General features: G+C 39.4%; 1 protein-coding gene across 6 annotated transcripts; it reads right to left on the bottom strand.

The window, feature by feature from the left end:
- Window positions 1-108: 108 nt before the first annotated feature.
- On the bottom strand, window positions 109-19249 carry tulp3 (TUB like protein 3). 6 transcript variants are annotated; one of them, XM_067490309.1, is made up of 13 exons: window positions 19147-19247; window positions 15787-15881; window positions 13537-13578; window positions 10992-11043; window positions 7148-7310; window positions 6642-6854; window positions 4046-4197; window positions 3769-3960; window positions 3544-3656; window positions 3116-3233; window positions 2925-3023; window positions 2669-2840; window positions 109-2019 (listed from the first exon to the last, which is right to left on the bottom strand). In XM_067490309.1, the coding sequence occupies exons 2-13, from the start codon at window positions 15840-15842 to the stop codon at window positions 1886-1888; spliced, it is 1506 nt and encodes a 501-aa protein (XP_067346410.1). In that variant the 5' UTR covers window positions 15843-15881; window positions 19147-19247; the 3' UTR covers window positions 109-1885. The 6 variants fall into 6 exon arrangements, with proteins under 6 accessions (XP_067346410.1, XP_067346411.1, XP_067346412.1 ...); XM_067490310.1 differs by having other exon boundaries at window positions 4064-4197; XM_067490311.1 differs by lacking the exon at window positions 15787-15881 and having other exon boundaries at window positions 19147-19249.
- Between the last annotated feature and the right edge of the window lie 822 nt (window positions 19250-20071).

Raw genomic sequence — 20071 nt, 5'->3', positions numbered from 1 at the left:
AAATATACAGTATTAAGTGTGTTATACATCAATCATACAGCCAACAACAGAGTTCCACTTTAAAACAAAAGCATGTAAGCAGTGAAAATGTTAAAACAGAAAAAAAGGGAAGCAGAGTATTTTCCTTTATTTTAAACTGTTTGCTGAATACATTCATCTTAGCGTATCAACATGATAAGCCTGTCACATTTTAATCTGTTGAAATATTCCTGACCGTGTGTTTCAATGTTGGACTGGAATGTGTTTCGCCAATGTCTCTTGTATTAAAAGTCTTTACATTCCAAAATATTTTTTTATACATGATTCTTTCAGCATCGTTACAGTTTCTCAAGAAAGTGTAAGTAAAAAATGAGAAAACTAGATTCCCACAATCTGCTGGCAGGTATTTTGAAAATATGTAACATTTTATTAAAACTAAGAAGACATTTGAGTTAGCGTGTCAAAGAAGATTGTAATGTAAGGATCCAACAAGCTGCTATACATCACGGTCCAGACTTTTCCCTTAAGAGATAACTGTGACTCCAAATCATTTACTGTTGGCTCTGTAGCAATTAGGACTTTAAGGACGGATACTACAAATGTTTCCAGTTCCACTTTCACATTACAGTACACAAAGAGGCCAATATATATATATATATATATATATATATATATATATATATATATATATATATATATATATATATATATAAAAATATCACTTCTTGGTTAAGTGTCACTTCTAATTCAAAATGCAGAAATGTAGGGACAATATAGACTGACTTCATCTCAATGATGCAATTTTGCACATATTTGTGTAGTCATGATCCTATAGGTTCTGTCTAGTTATAAAGTTCTTATCTTGAAATGATGTTCTAATATAGGTTAAGGAGTGAAAGAATAAATCAAATAGGAAGGTATTACTTTGAGTTATATACAGTTTTTATCTCTTAAAATGTGCAATTCTGCATTTTTCTTTTCAATGATAATCCAACTTGCTAAAACAAAAACAACAAAAAAAATCACAACCACAAGACAAACATTACTCACAAAAACACAAATAACATGAGATAGGTCTAATCTGAATATGCACGTTCCTCACACAAATTTAAAAAAGGAATAATGCCATGATAATGAAGAATGATGTCAAATTAGCAGATAACAGTTTGAATGGAAACAAGATCTTAATTCTGTAGCCACAGAAGTTGCAGGACTTTAAGGCTCATCACAACCCAGAAAAGAGAAATTATGAGTTACTCATTATTTAAAACGATCTAACGTTTGGTCAGTGGGTGGCGCCAGAGGTGAGGCCATGTTGTACAATTCAACATGGTTTATGCTTTGTAATCTGGTGTGAAATTTCAGCTGAACAAAAAGCACAATGAAATTAAATTTAAAGGCAACAGAAAAACTGGTTTATTTACATATCTTCAAACAGGGTCGTAGGTTCAACATCACTTTTTTTTGCACAAGGTGTCTAAAAAGAGCACCAGACTTAAGCACCGACAGCTATGTGTTTTGCTTAGTTTTTCCCTTTTAGATTGTGCACGTGTGTAGGCGGGCCTGGTGGACCAGTGGTAGAGCATTGGGTTGGGCTACAGAAAGCCGCGGGCTCGAATCCCACCTCACCAGGTGCCAAAAAAATGTGCGGAACAAGTTCTGTATTGGTGACCCCTGAAGGGACAAGCCGAGAGCCACTGATCTTTTTACATTGTGCACATATTCTAAATGCAGTGGATAAGGTGATGTTGTAATGTAATGAAAAGTTGTTAGATTTGCCATCAGAGCACTAAACCCTCTGACTGTATTAGTGTTATACTTGATTCTTTATGCCTGTGTGAACAAATATCGGATGATGTCAAACAGATGAGAGAAATGTGTTAGCGGGGAAGTGAAACTTTCGTTTTCATTCACAGGCCAACTTGCTGTCAAAGCTCGACAGGCCAATGGCGAAGGCTTGAAGAGCACACATGGGGTAGTTGTAGTCCAGAGTGAAGACGTCTTCTGCCACTCGGCCAAACTGCATGACAATGTAGTCAGCTAGAGTGAAGGGAAAGAGACAAGAATAGTAAATGAGCAACGCGTTTCAAAAAGTTGGGACCAAAGCATGTTTATCAGTGCACAGCCCTGCCACTTCTTTTTAACAACTCTCTGAGCTTGGAAACTGAGGAAAACAAGCGGTTTCCATTTGAAAGTAAAACATTTTGTCAGTCCTGCCTCATTGAGGATTTCAGCAGAGTTGGTGTCCATCTTTGTCTTATTTCTTTCCCTCCATATATGTTTTCACACCAGTCTAGACTGCAGGCAGGCCAGTTTAGGGCCTGGAGCCATGCTGAACTTGGTTTGATATTGTGGTGCTAAAATAAGCAAGGCCTTCCTGAAAAAGATGGTCTTCAAAATACAATTTCCAATTTGGACTTAAAATCCACAGGACAGCATTAATCAAATTCTTATAGTTTCTTTTTAAACATATTGTTGGCATCAAAGACAAAATTGTGAGAATGTTTTATTCGTATTATTGACAATTAAAAATCAAATTCACATTTTCAAATGAAAAATTACCTTTACTCATATTATTTACAGTTTACACAATGTAACAACGTTTCTGGAAATGGAGTTCCTTCCATGTGAGCAGAAACCATGACACTGAAACAAAAAGAGATCTGCAGGAAGAGAGGGAAATACTTACGGTCATTGTCATGAACGATCTGAAAGTTCTTCACCGAAGCTTGAGTGACGCGCCCGTGGAAGTTCAGCACGTAAGACTGCGTATCATCGTTCCACACAGGGGCCTTGTTGTGCAACTCTATCAGGTTGTCCAGTGAGTGATTCTGCCACCTGCTGATGAGACTCTCCTGCTCCTGTCATTCAAAGACGTGTATTTTAAATCAGTTTGGCTGCAGGAAACATCTATACAAATTTAAACATGTACACAGCCGACTCACATTTTGAGGTCTGACTGGAACTCTCTCAAAGCTCATGTTCATGCCTGGAATGATTACAGTCATTTTACGGGGTCCTTTGAATCCCAGTACATTGGTTTCCTACCAGGTGATGATGAGAAAATGTTTCAGTTAATGAATTGAATGAACAAGGCCCTCACTAAACACATAACCTGTCTTTGCCATTCACTCACATAGCAGATGGCAGCCAGCTCCTGTCGAGTGTTGCCCTCTTCCAGCAGAGCTCCTGGGTTTTTGCAGGGGTTTGTGCCATTGTCATACACGGTGAATTTGGTGCCCATGAGGTTAGACCTAAAAGAATAAACGCGGGTTATGAAATGTTCATATTTGATGGACATGGTTGGCAGCAGCAAAGAAGCAATGTGTTTCAAACCAACCAAACATAACTGGGAAAAGGTGCAATATTGTGAAAGATGAAAGCTGAACTTAAGCACAATCAGTAAAAAAGCCGTTTCATAGCATGAAGGAGGAACATGAAATCTAAGAACACTTTCAGGAATATTTCAGGAAGCTGTCAGTATGGACTTTATGAGGGATGTAAAGTCAGCTATCAGCAACTGAAATCAAAAAAGTGAGTCAAACTTATTTTCAGTGGTTTTACCTCAGTTTACCAATGAAACTCTCTCCTTCTCGCGATAAATCAGTGGCATCCACTGATATAAGGTAGTTGGACGTTTTACTCTTCTTCCTCTTTCTTCCTGCTAGCAGAAACATCTGAAAAAAGAAAGTTTTTCCTTTAAATGTATAAGAAATCTGAAGCAACGTATCATTTCTGTGTATCTCTCAAAAACGCACTTCGAATTTCAAATCTATTGCCCACACTCACCCTCTTTCCATCCTCTCTCTCCATGTGCATGTAGTAGGTGGGGTAGAGGCCGCGGTCCATGCCCTTCTTATCCCGGGTGATTCGACATTTAACAGCGATGCCACGCGGAGCTGGACGCAGGACGAACTCCTCTAGATTAGCCACATCAATTAGTGAGCACTCTGCTGCAGGTGATGCTGGGGTTCCAGCCTCCTGAGTAGAATGGGAAATGCATTTTTAAATAAAGTCTATGACATTTCTAAATCTCTAACTATGGTAGAGTTTCGTGGGTGTGTACACGTATGGGGCTCCTCACGGAAACGTCTTTGCCGCTGGCAGCAGAGGCAGGTCTAATGGCGTCTGTGTTGGGCGACAGAGAACGTGGCCGCTCTTCCTCTGCGTCGTCCTCATGCTCGCTGGCTTCATCGAAGTTCATGCTGCCAGACAGACCTGGTGGGGGAGCAGAGGCATAAATGTGAGAGAAATTTATGAAACATGAAGGCTTTTACAGTTTTACTGCTGGGAATTTAACAAGAGAAGACGATAATGAATCCCAAGGGCTGTGTGTAAATCCCCAACTACAAAGAATCGAAGAGAACATTTTATTTCTTATTACTTTTGTTTGGTACAAATCCTTCACGTGTATTTTACAGTTTTCGGTTCATCTATCGTCTTTGATTTATAATATTTTTTTTCAAGATGCAATACTTGAGCAATAGTTGAAATTGTTAGTTAACTGTTGAGTTAAAATTGGCCCCTTTTATATTTTTCTGAATTATTCAGCAGTTCTGTTTCCGTTTCTGTTAAGTGGGGGGAGCCTGATTTGAACTCCTTCAGCAGTAGAAAAAAAACACAAAGGAACAAACGCTTGAGATTCTAACTGAGTCTCCTTCAAACCAATTTCTATCAAATAGAACAGCATCACAATATAGTTAAGCTCTGCACAGTACTCATCGTACCAAAAGGGCACCGCTGGCCCCAGCTGAAGCCCAACCTGTCAGAGCCAATGCATCTTTTTGTTAGTTAGTTTCTGCCACGGTGAGACTGATGTCAAAAGATGAGGCTGACGTCTCTGGGCTACGTGTGTGTACTTGTGCAGAGACAGCTCCATGCAGTCATGCAGTCATAACATGAGACTCGCTGACTGGAGCCAGCCTAGACTGCTTGAGACATCTGTCTCCTCACTGATAATTGGATTTATCTCTCAAGCCAGAATGCAACACTTGGCTGCAGCTATAGGACATTTTATGTGCTGTCAAAAGCCCACTGTTGTCCATTGGTTTGGAAACATCACAGTAAGCAGGGATCATTGTGTTGGCCACAACTGTCTACTGTTAGAACATTTTTACAATGAATAAACTATTTCACCAGGAATGAAATGAATTAGAATGATGTGTTTGGTATAAAATTATGTTTTTAACTGCTGTGTACTTACTCTACCCCAATCTTCATCTCTGAAGGTAATGAATAATAGTCACTGTTGCCCAGCAAAAACATTTTCTTCTTGGCAGACAAAAGAGCTCTCTGACCTCAAACATCTCTGCCGCTAGATCAGAATGAGGTGGGGGTGGTAGAGCACAGGCCTCTGCCAAGATGAATAATGCAAGAGACAGAACAGCCAAACACAATATTTACACTGGGGCATTTACAAGAGATGAACCCTGGATATGCAGCTATCCCTGGGAGAAAGTACATGCCATCATGAAATACAGATCGCAAATGTTAGCTTCTCACTGACAGTGACTCCAGGGCTCCAATTAAAACACCAAACAAAGTTGTGTGAGCCATCTGAATGAACTCAACCATCTGGAAATGTCAGAAAGGACTTAAAATGCACCAACAACCAAAGGAAACCAAGAAAGACACACGTCCACATAATAATTACTACACAGCAGCTCAAGAATATTAAATTCTACAGTCAGCCAAAAATACAGCTTTTGATTGAATGAGATGATCAAATATGAATGTAGTTCAGCATTTCTATTTCGTCCATATGCGAGGACGTGAGGCCAAAAATACCTGCTGGAACCCCTGAGGACATGTCCCTATGCTAAACTGAGCTGACATTAACAATGAGGCTGTGCATTATTGAGAGGGACACTGACGTTTGCTCCTTCATCCTCATGTCACGCTAAAGCCCATGAAAAATCATGTAACTACAGGATCATGTGATCCACTTGTTCCTTTAGCACCATGAATATGCAATACTGTCATGCTGTTTTAACCTTTAACTTGGTTTAAATAAAACTAAACAAACCCTTTTTTTATGATTAGCTCAGCAGTGGCAAGTGGATTGAAAGATTACACAAATGTAATGGAGCTAAATTAGATATATCTTCCATAAAGTTTGTGAATTCATGCCAGCTGGCTGCTGAGTGTGGGTGGCAGTAGCTATAATGATGGTATAGATGAGCGCTGCAGTGTGAAAGATGCCCTGGCCTATTATTAAATGACCCATTTCTCATTGCATCACTATCAATCACACCACTGTCTGTATGTCTATCCTGTGCTGCAGGAGGACAGCTGCTGGATGTCAAAAAGTCTGATTTACTATAACAATAGCTGCTAGTCTGCGGTGGAAAACGGTGACTACATATGCACAAGGCAGATTGATACTAAATACACTCACCAGGATGAAAGTTTATCTGAATGACCTGAATAACTTTCTATCTTTTCTTAACACAGTTGGCATTTTATTCTCACTCAATTTGACACGCTGACCTTGTTTTTGAATTGTCAAATGTTGTACTGGAAGTGAGATAAATAGTGAGAACAAGCAGTGGCTCACAGTTTGACGCAGTGTAGCAACTTTATGTATCGATTTTATTATACCAGAAAAAATGTAGAGAAATAATGCATATAAAGCCCAGATGCTAAGCTCTGTCGGTACCCACCTTGCTTTTGCAGGAGTTCATGGATATCTGTCTTGGACTCTAGCAGCGTCTCAGTATCCCCGTCTCTCTCAGGCTCCTCAGCAGCAGGAGACTGAGCCTGGGACTGTAATTGAGGCTGGGATTGGGTCTGAGACTGGCTCACTGACAATATTTGGATTTTGGTTCCCAAATCCGGGGTTTCTGAACCCATGAAGGCCGCTGGGCCATCAATACCTACCGCAAGAGTTGTATGTCAATCAGTTGTAACCTTTTTAAAATGTTAAAACTGTTAATGTAACACAAAAAGCATTGTTTGTCACTCTCTGAGATTTGTGTGCTTTTACATGACGAAACCAAATATATATATATATATATATATATATATATATATATATATATATATATATATATATATATATATATATATATATATATATATATATATATATATATATATATATATATGAGTTATATATACAGTGATGATGCTACAAAAGAAAACGGCAGGTGGCAGGTGTTTCTCCTACCGTCCATGATGACATCATTGACGACACTGAGTTGAGTGTCCACCAGCGGGGCCTGCTCCTCACCACGCCGTGTCCTGGAGCGACGGGGCCGACCCTCTGTGTTGGGTTGGACCATCAGTGGTTCCTGACGTTTCCTCCGCTGCCTCTGTTCCAGCAGTGCCCTCTGTGGACAAAGGCAAACAGGAGCAGCATGGAACCGTATTCTAAGCCCAAATGTACATGCCCTACAAGAAGTTTGAAAAAAACACTGTATGCATATAGAGCAGGCGTCTAATAAATGTCACAGGAGGATAGGACCACTTAGCCAAGTTGGAAAACATCAACTCCATAGGTTAAGGGTAATTACATTAGTATGCATGCTGACCTTCAGCATGTGCATATCAACAGGCATTACAAATCAGCCTGTAAGGCACAGGGAACAGCTGCACTGCACCAACCTTAGTATAGCTAATAGGCTGATGGGAATTTGGTCTAGCTATGACTTAAAGTACTGACGAGTGAATTTTTTAGTAGATGATAAAAAGTCAAGGAATCACTCGCATCATTCACCTTTTATGTAGTAGTATTTATCATGAAGCCTGAAACAAACTCAAGATGAGAATTGTGTGACATATTTAAATATTAAAATATTCTTTCCTCATGGACCATGATAAGAAAACCCATCCAATCCAATATTTAATACTTAACAATAAAATGTTACTCTTACAAACATAGCACCTAGACTGAGAGGAAAGACTGTTTACATCGTTAGGCAGCAGGATTAATCTTGCACAGCAATGAAAGAGAAAAAGCTTCTCAATGTCGGAACACATTTCATAACAGAAAATGTTAAAAACTCCCTGCACATATAGAAAGCCTTCTTTTTTTAAGTGAAGAGCACATTTTATACCGAATGAAATTCAGAGTACATGTGATCTGAATACTGGATGACTCAAAAGTGAAGTGCAAAGAGAATTTACAATACAACCCACCAATCATGCCAGGGCTGAATACTGAACAATGGCTGATTAAAAACGAACCAGGAGGACATTTGATTTTCAGTACAGTGATGGGGGCCTGGTGGCTCAGGGGTAGAGCATTGGGTTGGGATGCAGAAGGTCGCAGGTTGGAATTCCACTCCACCAGATGGAACCTAGATAAAAATGGGATGGTTGCGGCTGCAGAAGTGGCATCCGGCATAAAAACTCCTGCCAAATCAACGTGCGAACAAACTGCTGTGGCGACTTCTGAAGGGACAAGCTGAAAGTCGTTAATCTTTGATACAGTCTATAGTGACTTTGTGAGTTTCAGTGACAATTAAAAATTCCCTCAGGTCATGTTGTATCCGCTCCCCCCACTCCTCTCCCTGTGGTCAAAGCAGCCGACAGATTACGCAACTGCGTAATTAGTGCGGCAAATACCCAGCAAGTCCTGTTGAGTGCTCTGGAAGACACCAGCAAGATTTGTCTCATATTTGCCAAAAAGCTTTCATAAGTTATCAGTCCTTGTGCTGAAACTCAAAGTGTCTCTAAGAACTATGTCTCACTCCTCCTCGCTGTACTACTTCAATCACATCTGCTACCACTGTTATTAGTGAAAAGTGGATTAATGTGGCATTTTCAGCCATAGGACATTCACCATAGGTGGAAACATATAGACCCATGAGGGTACAGAAAGCAGACAGTAATAGAAAGAGTCTTACTGAACGCTTTCATTCTTTAACGTGAGCTTGTAAAAAAGTCTGGTGGCTTTATAAATGTGACCTAGATTTGCTATCATTTCAAAAGACCTTGCTTTAAGAGGTTCACTCATTTATAGCTATAAATAAAAGTGACACATTTTTAAAACATCAAGCAGGATTATCATAATGTGCATCATTACTGTTACTTATAAATGGCTGGGGTGCAAAATACTTCCAAATCTCATCATGCATGACAATAGTGAAGACCACAAATGGTGAAGGTATGTTTAAAAATTAATCTGGTCCAAAGTTATGCTACAACTATCTTCTTACTTTACTGTTGACTTTCACAATCCAAAAAATATATAGAGGTCTTTGCTGCTCCTTTAAAAATGCTATTTAATTAGATCTTTTTTTTTATCAAATATTATTTGCCGTATTCAGTTGCTGAAAGTGACTGCTGAACTAAGTGAAACTGAATCTAACACGACAAAAGACTAAACTAAGATTAATAGCAAGACACTCTGGAGTAATTGTTGTTCTAATAATATTCTGGCCAGTTCTTGTTCTCTTCCCTTTTAGTTGCTATGTTAAACTAATCTATTGTATATTCTATTGTTTAGAATTGGCACTTAGCATTTTTAGACCAGGATATGACTTCATTTGGGCTTTCACAGGCCTTCCTTTGTCCACCAAAACATACAGTAGAGGACACTTACTTACTTTACATACTTTATAATAGCGTGTGTCCCTTCAAACAGTGTGATAACAATAATATGACCTACTTAAGATAAAAAATGTAGCAGCATACACAAATAAGTTAAAGTTGAGTCTGATGACTGGTTGTCCTTCCTAATTAAGAAAGAGGTCAGAGGAATGTGTCCACACCTATATCACTCATGCAAGCTGTTATCTTCAGACAAATGGAAAGAAAACATATTAGGGAAAAATATTAGAAGTTACCAACCCGTTCCCATGACATGCTGAAGTTTCTCTATAGACAAAACATTAAAGCTCCCATTTATCTTGAGATCAAATATAACTGCTTTCTCCTCCAAACAGAAGAAGTTGTGCTGGGGACAGCTTTGTCTCCACGTCCCCCAATCCCCGTCTTGGAGCTGTGTTTGAGAGTCAATAAAGCAACCTCCAACCTCTTCTGCACTACGTGGTCCTCTGGCAGTAGAGGGTCTGTCGCTCAGTCAAATACAAAGCGCAAGAGCGTGTGCACGCGGCCCCCGTTGCTAACTGAATGAGCAGTCATTAGCGAGGGAGAGGAAGAGGAAGAGAGAGAGGAAGAGAGAGAGACAGAGAGAAAGAGACTTGGAGGTGTTGATCAAGAGTGTTACAATGACGGAGCTCGTGGACTTGTTGTTAAAATGGTTTTAATTTGACTGTGTGAAAAAAGGTGGGAAAATGTTATCTGAGTAAAAACAAGAAGTGAATTCACTTTATGAGTTATGCAAGTACAGAGGACTCTCAAGTGAGACTTTTTGGACTCTGCTGAAAGTGCACTGGGCCCCAGTGGGACCATAGGACACACACACACACAAACACACACACACACACACAAAGCCAGGCGCACCGCACTAAATCCTCCTCTCTCTTTGATGTCACCAGTCTGGCCCTCCTGTTCCTTCCTGCCTTATGTGTACGATAGTGCAGCACGGCTTCCAGCTTAAATCAAAGCTCTACACCACAGTTCTACAACAAGGTTGCGGATAAAGCGCCTTACCTAGTCTCAGGAGGGAAACATGAAAGGAGAGCCAAATGTGTGACAGAACAGAGATACTATGTCAGGTAATGGGTGATAAAAGCAAACAATTCACCTTTAGGAGCAGGAAAAAATTCCAATTCCAAGTGTTTTTATGATGAAACACAGAAGACTTCCAAAACAACTTTAGTCACTAAACTGCATCGCTGCGTGATGTTAAAGCTACTCATGCCAACAGTAGCCCTCATCTCACGGGAGAACACAAGGCCATCTCAGATCTTATGCAAAACCAGTCTTATGCAATATCTATCTGACAGTTAGACAGCTTCATCAAACTACTACTGCCCCACAACAGCTACACTAACTACGACAAAAGTGTACAGACATCAAGGTTTTAGAAAAGTGATAAAAAGACACAGTGTGAACTTGTCAAAAAACATGTTCTTCTTTTGTGAATTTTTGTAATTTCCTACCTGCTTTTCCAGCTTCTGTTGCATTAGATTGGCACTGTCATCTTCAATGCCACTGCAGAAAAAAGAGGAACATTACAAAGAGTCAGAGATGTCACACTTTTACACTTAATTTTATTTTCCCCATCAAGCCAGTGGAGGGCACCACTGCAGCCGCATCATTATATGTATGGCTTTAGAGATTTTTACCCTGTATAGTCATCTATGAAAGAGGTAAGACATTAGAAGGCTAAAAGCAAAAATCAGAAATATAGAGAGAATCAAACATATCTACCCCGAATAGTTAATCATCTGTGTGTAGACTAGAACTCAAAACCAAACACTAACAGTTCAAATGCGGCTCACTCTCTCAAAATGACAGGAAGGAAAAAGAGAACGAGAAAAAAGGACAAAGCTCCATCTAAGAGAACACCTTGCAGTCTGAGTCCTCTGGGCATTTACCCTGGACACCTATCTGAAGGGACTGGGCCTATGTTGCTTAGCTACAGTGTGGAAAGAATAGGGCAACAGCATGAGTTTGTAGTGTCAGAGTCTGAGTCAGAGACCGACAGTATCTCTACTCCGGTCTGTGAAAAACACACACACTACTACTACTACTATTACTTTACTCCAATGCAATGTGTAGGTCACTGAGTCAATTTCTATCTTTCATCTTTCCCTGTCAGCTAAATCTTTAAATACTATTTGTTTTTATATGGAAGGATTAAGGGTACGGGGTGAGAAATCTTCGTATCATCCTTCCTTTTAGACATCTCACTCTCTTATCTTCACTTCCTATATCCATTACCCATAGTCACTCTTACATCCTCTCCACAGCTCTGATGTGTAGGTGATGACACACGCTACTTATGGACCTCAAGCCTGATACTGGCTCACATCGCAGTCCACCTTTGAAAGACAAAAGCTGAATGCCAGAAGGTGGTGAGTGCGGGAAACCCATTTGTACCAAGAAGCAAACAAGTGCTTTAACAAGCTTGTTCCACTCTTATTAAGTCCACTGTGTCACAATTGGCATCGTGATCATCACGATCTGTGCCCCAACTAGCATGCAGCTGAGTCACGATCTGTCCATTATACATCCGATTTAGTCGTCTCACACTAGTGTGTCATGTCACCACTTGTAAATCCTTCTCCAATCCTGGCAAACAGCTGGGCCCCCTGAGAGGCTAGTATGACACCTGAGGAGAGGTGCTGACAACAGAGAGATGGGCTAGAGAGTGGAGGGAAGAGCTTTTTTAATTAAACATATGCGACTGCCAATTTGGATGAGGAGGAAAAAGGTGGGTGGAAATGTGCAGATAAACTGATTGGCGAGATCTGGGCAAAGTCATTATGGTCTCCAAATGGGGCTTTTAACCAAAGGACTGACAGAATACAAATGTTTACTCAGATTTCCCATTGGGCTGTGCCATTAATATCGCTGTTTCCATGCTACAAAGCACAGTCTGAGTAAGGGCTAGGGCACACCCTCTAAATTACAATATCAGATTTTCTCTGATCTTTCCAACCTCAATCACAATCTTTTTGTTGTAATGGAAATTGTGATGAAACAATGCTTCACTGTGCATTTTTTGGGGGTTTCAGCAGTACATCTGTCCTAATCAAAGACGAATGTGAATAAGTAGCTGGCAGAGAGAAGAAAAACACTAAATAGCCCAGAGAGCAGTTATAACTGATGGAAAGCTTTATCTATGATATGTTGTGAAGGAGTTCGATTAACATTTGAGCAAACGTATTTCACACAACTGTGGTAATTTTATCTTGGATAAAATCCTAATACTATTTTAATTATTCCTGCTGCAACAATTCGCAATTTGACAAGAACAAAGTTGAGTGTTTACATGTTTTACATAACACTCATCGTACTTTAGCACATTATGACATTTAAGATTATGAATATAAATGGAAAACTGGAGGCGAAATGATGAAATAATTGTTGACTGTCAGAAAACGGCCGGAGAATAGATGTAGTAATTAAATGTGTCATCACTTTTCTAGCAAAAATATTCTAGTTTCAGCTTCTCTGATATAAAGATTCTCTTTATTTCCCTGTTTTATAACATTATATCTGTTTTGGTCAGTGGTGTAAAATAACTAAGCACATTTATTCAAGTACACTCAGGTATTTCCACTTGAGTATTTTTAATTTCTGCTACCTCATACTTTGACTTCACTACATTTTAGAGACAAATATTGTACTTTTATTGCACTACATTTTCTATAGTTACTTTTTAAAATCAGATTAATTAAACAAAATGCTGTATTATTACAGGAGTTTATTGATAACTGGTATTTCTGCACTGTGGTATTGATGATTTTTATTGAGCAAGTGCATAATCTACATCATGTACATAAGTTAGTTTTAAGTCTAATGTTAGCAGTTGCACAAAAAACTCCATTACTGTTGAACCCACCAAGCAACATATTTTACACATTCACCAAAGCTGTTACGTATTGATTTAACTTGATCTGAATTTAAACCCATACCTTTGTCTATAATCATAGTTAAGAAAATGACTTGTGCATGAGTGCATAAAAAACACTCTACCTTGCTGTTGATTTTCCAGAGAAGCTGGCAGAGCTGGAGGGTCTTCGGGAAATGGCAATTTGGCACAGAGGCAGACAGGAGCACAAGACATGTGGAAAAAGAAAACAGTGAAATATGATCAAGAGCTATCACAAACTCTATGTGGTTTTACTGATTCATTTGTAGTTCATGACGAGTGCTATTGCAGTTTATCTACCCACAGTTTAAATGTACAGATCAAGCAAGCTCTATTTTCAATAGTACTTCATACTACAACATAATACTTCACTCGGGGTCTTAAGAATGTCCTTTTCCAAAAGTTCTTCACACGGTGGGTCATTAAAGCTGTGTGTAATCAATGTTTCATTAGTTCACAGCTTGGGTGACAAGAGACAAACACTCCACTGTTGTCCCTACCTTGTGTGTCACACCAAGGTAACCATGGAGATTACAGCTCCATCAACGGTGCACCTCCACCAGCATTGATTAAAAACCTGCAACCAGTTCCTGAGCTTCCCTGGGATTGGATGCCTTGCGCTGTAAGTATGTACAGTGAGTGACAGAGGAAGGGGGCTGCCAAGGGATGGAATCTCTTTTGAGCTGCACATTAAATCTTTTTCTGATATGATTCACAACGCAAAAGAGGACAATTTGACCGCTGACTTTGTTCAGTTAATGATATCAGAGCTATTTCAGAAATTGCATTGCATTAACCAGAGTGATCTTATTATCAGGACACAGTCCATTTTCACTGTTGTTCATTTTAATTAAAATCCTTCCACTTTGCCTCTTCAAAAAGGGATTTTAAAGTTGAATGAGCATAACTTAATTTTTGCCACAGGCAATTCAGCTTCCTGCTCAGAAAGCGGAAAGAATAAAAGGAAGACTGATAAGATTAAATGCTTAATTCCCTGTGGCTCAGACCACAGTTACCACAATGGAAAATTACACAAAAATAAACGCATGAAAGAAGGGCATGTACATTATCTTACACTGAGACTTTCACCTCAATAGTTCACTCATCTAAACTAAGGATCTTCATCGTGACTATGAGTATGTCTATACTCAGGACCTTGAATAATTTTTTGGGAACTGAACAAAGTATACCAGTATTTTATCAATCTACCCAGTATTTCCAAGAAGCATCTGCAGCTTTAGCATGAGTTAGCACATGGTCAGGAAGCACACGTTCTGGTGTACATCACTGTACAGGCACAGTGGTGTCAAACCTGGAAACCTCACTTTAATGATACGACTCTGAAAAGATGTAAAGTCACAACTCCTGGCTGTTTTTGTCAGGAATACATTACAGTACGCCACCTCCTCTAATAACACAAATAGTAATTTTAAATTTTAAATATTTCTGTTTGTTTCATGAATGTTTAAACAATATCAAATATTTAAACTAAGGAACTTTGCAGTTATTGGTTATTACATGTGGCTAATCAACTCTAGTGCTTATGATACAGATAAATTGTTAATTAAAAAAAACAGGCAATCAACAGCAACAACAAAACAATGAATAATTATATTAATAATAGTTAAATATTTTACAAACAACAAGTGTTTACTAGTTGCAGATTGTCCAGTTCTGTCATCCTGATGACACAAGTTATGTTATGCTATCCTCAGCATGACTTTGTCTTCTAAAAGACCTTTTAAAGAATAGCTATATTCCATAAGTTTATATGTGGAAGAAACCCAATAAGGTGGTTGATCTAAGCCTTTTTTTAAATACGACAAACAAAGTTTAGTAGAACTCTGACTTATAAAATTCAAAACACCAAATGTAGAGTAACTGTAAACAACTTAGACAACCAACAGAAACAAACTGAGTTATTCCAGATGTTTTAGTAATCTGTTGGAAAGATATTGTAGGGCCTTAGTTACACACGTGTTTCAATCAAGCAGCCAAAACAAATAAATAATACTGGCCGGACAGGCAAACACACAAATCACCAACTCTGGTTACAGCACAGTCACAGTCTGGTCCTCTGAATAAGTAAAGACATGGCGGCAGATACAGGAGCATCTTTGAATGCAACAAACCTCCATCCTAGCACAGGCCACTTTGCAATTCTACATTTTTAAAAATCCAATACAACTCTAAAGCAATACCGTATTTATCTGTGTGTGCATGTGTGCAGTACCAAGTTGTCCTCCAGGACTGACCAAAATAAAAGTCTTGAAGGTCAAACAAAAAAATCTACTCTATACAGCTTATGGTACAATAATAATAATATATGTATTTGTGCCTGAGTGTGCAACTACCTGTATGACCACCGACTGTAGACAGGATGAGATCCCCCATTCTTTACAGTATCCATGGATGCAGCTGCAGGAGTGCTATTCCAAGGCTCTCTTATCTACAGCACAACAAAAATCTTCATTTACACCAGAGCTCAGAGATGCTGGGTAGTCCTAACCAGCAAATAGCCCCGTAAGCTCCAAGATCTATGCTATTTTGTCAGTGAGAAAGAGTAGCGGTGTCTCACCGTGGGGAGTGACAGCTAACAGTATAAAGGCAGACTGAGGTCAGGAGGCTTGGAGCTGTTACCATGACTTCACACTGCAGGCAAAGATTTAGCTTAGGAACAGGTGTGATAGTGACACGCCTACATGCTAGTGTACCGTAAAGATCAACCTTTACAGAGCAATGTGTGAATAAACTTACTTACTTTTTCTTTTTTTTACTTTCTGACTACCTTTCACTAACTTTATGAAAGACTCAAAATTTGGTCTCAGCTCATTTCCTCTGACTCATTAGAAAGACCTGGATACATCCAACCACAGAGGGACATTCTGTCTGACCTTTAGTCTTTATTCTCTATAATAATACTGAAAAGGAGGCTGTTTTAAAAAGGTTACTCAATGAACTGAAACTTAGAGATTATTGGTTCTAAAAACAGATATGGCATGGGCAACTTAATCTAGTTGCTAGGAGACCAGAGCCTTCTAATCATTTTCTTGTCTTTTTTTCAATGCCTATTTGCAGAAGCAAGCGAAGAAAAGGCAGAGAAAAAATGAAGAGTTTGTTTGTGTATGTTTGTTCTGAGAGACAGTGTTAAAATAAGTCAACTGATGATAAGCAAGGGAATCAATCACCAGAGGGAGTAATTATTAAGATCAAAACAAATGATGGAAAAAAAGCTATAAAGAGCTGATAATAATACCACTTTCCCCTGAGGACCCCAAGAGACACGTTCCACTCATGACGCTGCGACAAGGATGCTCTACTAGTCGTCTTTAAAGGAATGTATGCAGCTGTCCATGTTTGACTATGGGAGGATCTTATGGTAAAAGCAACAACTTAGCTAATAATAACATAAGCCAAATAGAAGAGTAAACACCAGGTTGAAATACTGCTTCATCATGTGCATACAACAGACAACTTTAGCTTTAGTGAAATCCTGTGTAATCTATGGATTAAACAAGAAAAACATGCATTATACGTAGCACAATTTTCTTTTGAGTCTCTCAGAGTTTGAGAAACAGAGTTTTTACTCACAACAGCTGGGCCATATGTGTTTGGAATCCACTGGACCACCACAGTAAATCACAACTAAACCACAAGCAATGCATGTAGCTGTGGAGGTCAACCAACATCCTTGTGGAGAATTTTTCTAATTGACTGATTTATAACAACGGTGTTAGAAATTTCCGATAAAATGACTGCTGTTCAGCCAAACACTGCTGAGCCTACAATATGTTCCAAATGTGCTGAAAATTCCAGTAATACACCGCTCAACAATCTGCAAAAAAAGCCAGCTGAGTTGCAGCAAAAACATAATAGCCAAAACTGCCTACCAGTTGATAAATCTAGGCAGACAAAAGAGGTTCTTTTATTATATTCTTCCATTACAGTCAGACGTCCGCCTTTGATTTTAGTTATGTGAAACAGCGAAGTCAGTAACCAAGGCAAAAAGTTTGTACAACAAGCAACGAGAAAACTTCATCCACCTCCCACTTTCAACACAACATTCATGTATGCAGTCTTTCCCACATTACATCTGACATTGTTATGAAAACTGTCACTCCTCTCCGATGTGTCAAGTCTGCAAGCAGATTGGGGAATCCGTCAGTGCTACACTCTGCCGAGCTGTTCAACAAACACAAGCTAAAGAGAAAAAGAGAAAATATTAGAGGACCTTGGGAAAAAAAAGCTGCTGTGACACACACCATCTGTGATATTTAACACAGTGTATCTAGGTTAGTTTTTGAGACTACGGAGCAGTGTGCATCACAGCTGGTGTGCTGATCTCACATTACCCAGAGGCCCAATGTTTTCCTTGCATAAAACTGCAGTACTTGTTTAACATCTGAGGAAAAGCTTAAGCAGGGTGGTAGCCGTTTTCTATCAACATCTCTGCAACTGTAATAAACATTACTTTGCATTAATGTGTCTGTGCTTTCAACGACTGCCCCTGTCTACAATCTGATAAAATCAAATCGTCAGACTGGAATTGTAAAAGGAAAGGGTGGGAGCGACTTGGATTTCACCTCCCTGCAAAATGAAAGCAGACCTCTGCTGCAGTGTTTGAAATATAGTGTATCCCATCACACACGTAAAGACAGTACACAGCCACAGCCTATGTCCCTTTTACCCCGACACCTGTTTCCAACGTAACACACTGGTGCAATAAGCTGTTGGGAATTTTGTGTGTTCTTAATGCTATTAACTTTTTGACATTTCCGATGCCTCTCGGCTCTTTAAACAATGAATGCATGTCAGAGAACCAATGTTTGAACTTTAACAGATTGATACAGTTGTTTATTTACTGGTTCTTCTTTTTGCGTGGTTGGCATGAATGCTACAGAAAGGCTTTGACAGAGGAAACACAGAGACGTGCCCAAACATGACGTGCAAACCTTGTTTTCCTAATGCTTCCCAGTCACTGAATTCAAAGCCGATGTGAAGAGATGTGAAGTGTCTGTGTGCCTGACTGTGGATTCCGTCAACTGTGATGCAGATCATTTGATACGCTGTACAGACAGTGCAGGATTACCTTTAGTCATCCTACACTAATTCTAACGGTAACGTTAGTTACATATTTAGGAAGGTTTGGTTACTTAAATTACCTACAATTTATCGAGGAGAAATGCTCTCTCTCTCTCTTTCTCTCTAATATATTTCTATATTATAAATAGTGTTTTACTGCATTTAATACGATGAGCTCGTCCACTGTTGCTGAAGTCCACTGCGTTTTCAAACCATTCAACGAGCAAAGCTGACCACTTATAAAGAACAGTAACTACTTCTGGCGAACGGTTAATGCGTTTGCTTTTGTGTTGTGCAGCCACAACGCGAACTAATTGGAGAAGCGCTTCTGAACAGGGTATTCTCGTCATCCAAGGGTTTGTCGTCAAAGGGAGAAATTTGATCACGTTTCCTGTCATATCTCATTGGCTTCCAGCTGTGGAATGTAATAGCTAGCTCATTACCGTTAGAAGCTAACGTTAGCAGCCCCAGCCCAGCCTCTACTCTAAGCAATGGTGCCTTAAGAAAAGTTGTAGGCGACAGTTAAGTTTTTCGGGTTAAAGAAAATTGTAGCCGCAAGCTTCTTCGTCCACAGCGGACCAAACAGAGCACATACAAACACAACTAACAGAAATGGAACAGTTTGGTTTTACCTTATGCTGTAGTAACTCATGTTTATCCACGGTTGCTAAGGAAGACCCTCGTGCAGGCAGCGCACTTCTTACGGACGCGGTTGTGGAGAACTCTACTCCGTCCTTAGTAACCGAGCACACAAAGAAACACAGTTCCCATTGGTTACGAGATAACTTAGGTGAGATTTGATTGGTGAAATGTCTAGCAAAGGGAGGAGAGTTGTGCTTTGAGGAGAGCTCTTGGATTCCCCGATTTACCTTTAATAAATAGGCTGCCGCTTCGACTCGCATGGAAAGCTAACCCATTGTCACAGGAAAGATTAATACAAAAGGTTTTGGTCAACAATGACCAGCAACCATGGCAACAAATAGTTCAAGCAACACAATGAACACATCAAGAAACGAAGTCTTTGTGTTGGAGCTTTACATGACCTCTCTCTCTAAAATGGCTAAAAGATATTTCTCTAAAACTATTCAAATTCATTACCTTAGAATATTTGTATTGAGCACCATATGTTGATACGCTTGCCTTGCAACCAAATTTTAAGACACTGTGTTTTAAGCTCTACTGCTGCTTACAATCAAAAAGCAGTGTTTAAAAATTTCCTTTTAGTAGCTGAACACATGACAGTTAGTATGTTCAGTCATGTTCCCCAGCATGTGTTGTTGGGGAACACTTGATAATTGTAGATTTTTACAAAACGTCTTTATATTCTTCCATTAAGAAATCATTTTGCAGTCTACCCAATGATGCCAACCAATGTCAGTACAGTGCCACAAGTGTCAAGACTTCAAAAGCCAACTCTCTGAACTATCAAAACATAGTTTTAATGTTACAATTGCTCATGTGTAGCAGCAGTAACTTAGTGGGTCAAGAGGCCACCCATCATCTATCCAACATGAGCTACTGAGGCTGCACAAGCCAGGGTACAGCGAGCACTAGCCC

This window comes from Channa argus, chromosome 21 (genome assembly GCF_033026475.1).
Source record: "Channa argus isolate prfri chromosome 21, Channa argus male v1.0, whole genome shotgun sequence".
Taxonomy (NCBI): domain Eukaryota; kingdom Metazoa; phylum Chordata; class Actinopteri; order Anabantiformes; family Channidae; genus Channa; species Channa argus.
The sequence above is the reverse complement of the archived record's forward strand: the minus strand, read 5'-3'. Positions and strand labels throughout refer to the sequence as shown.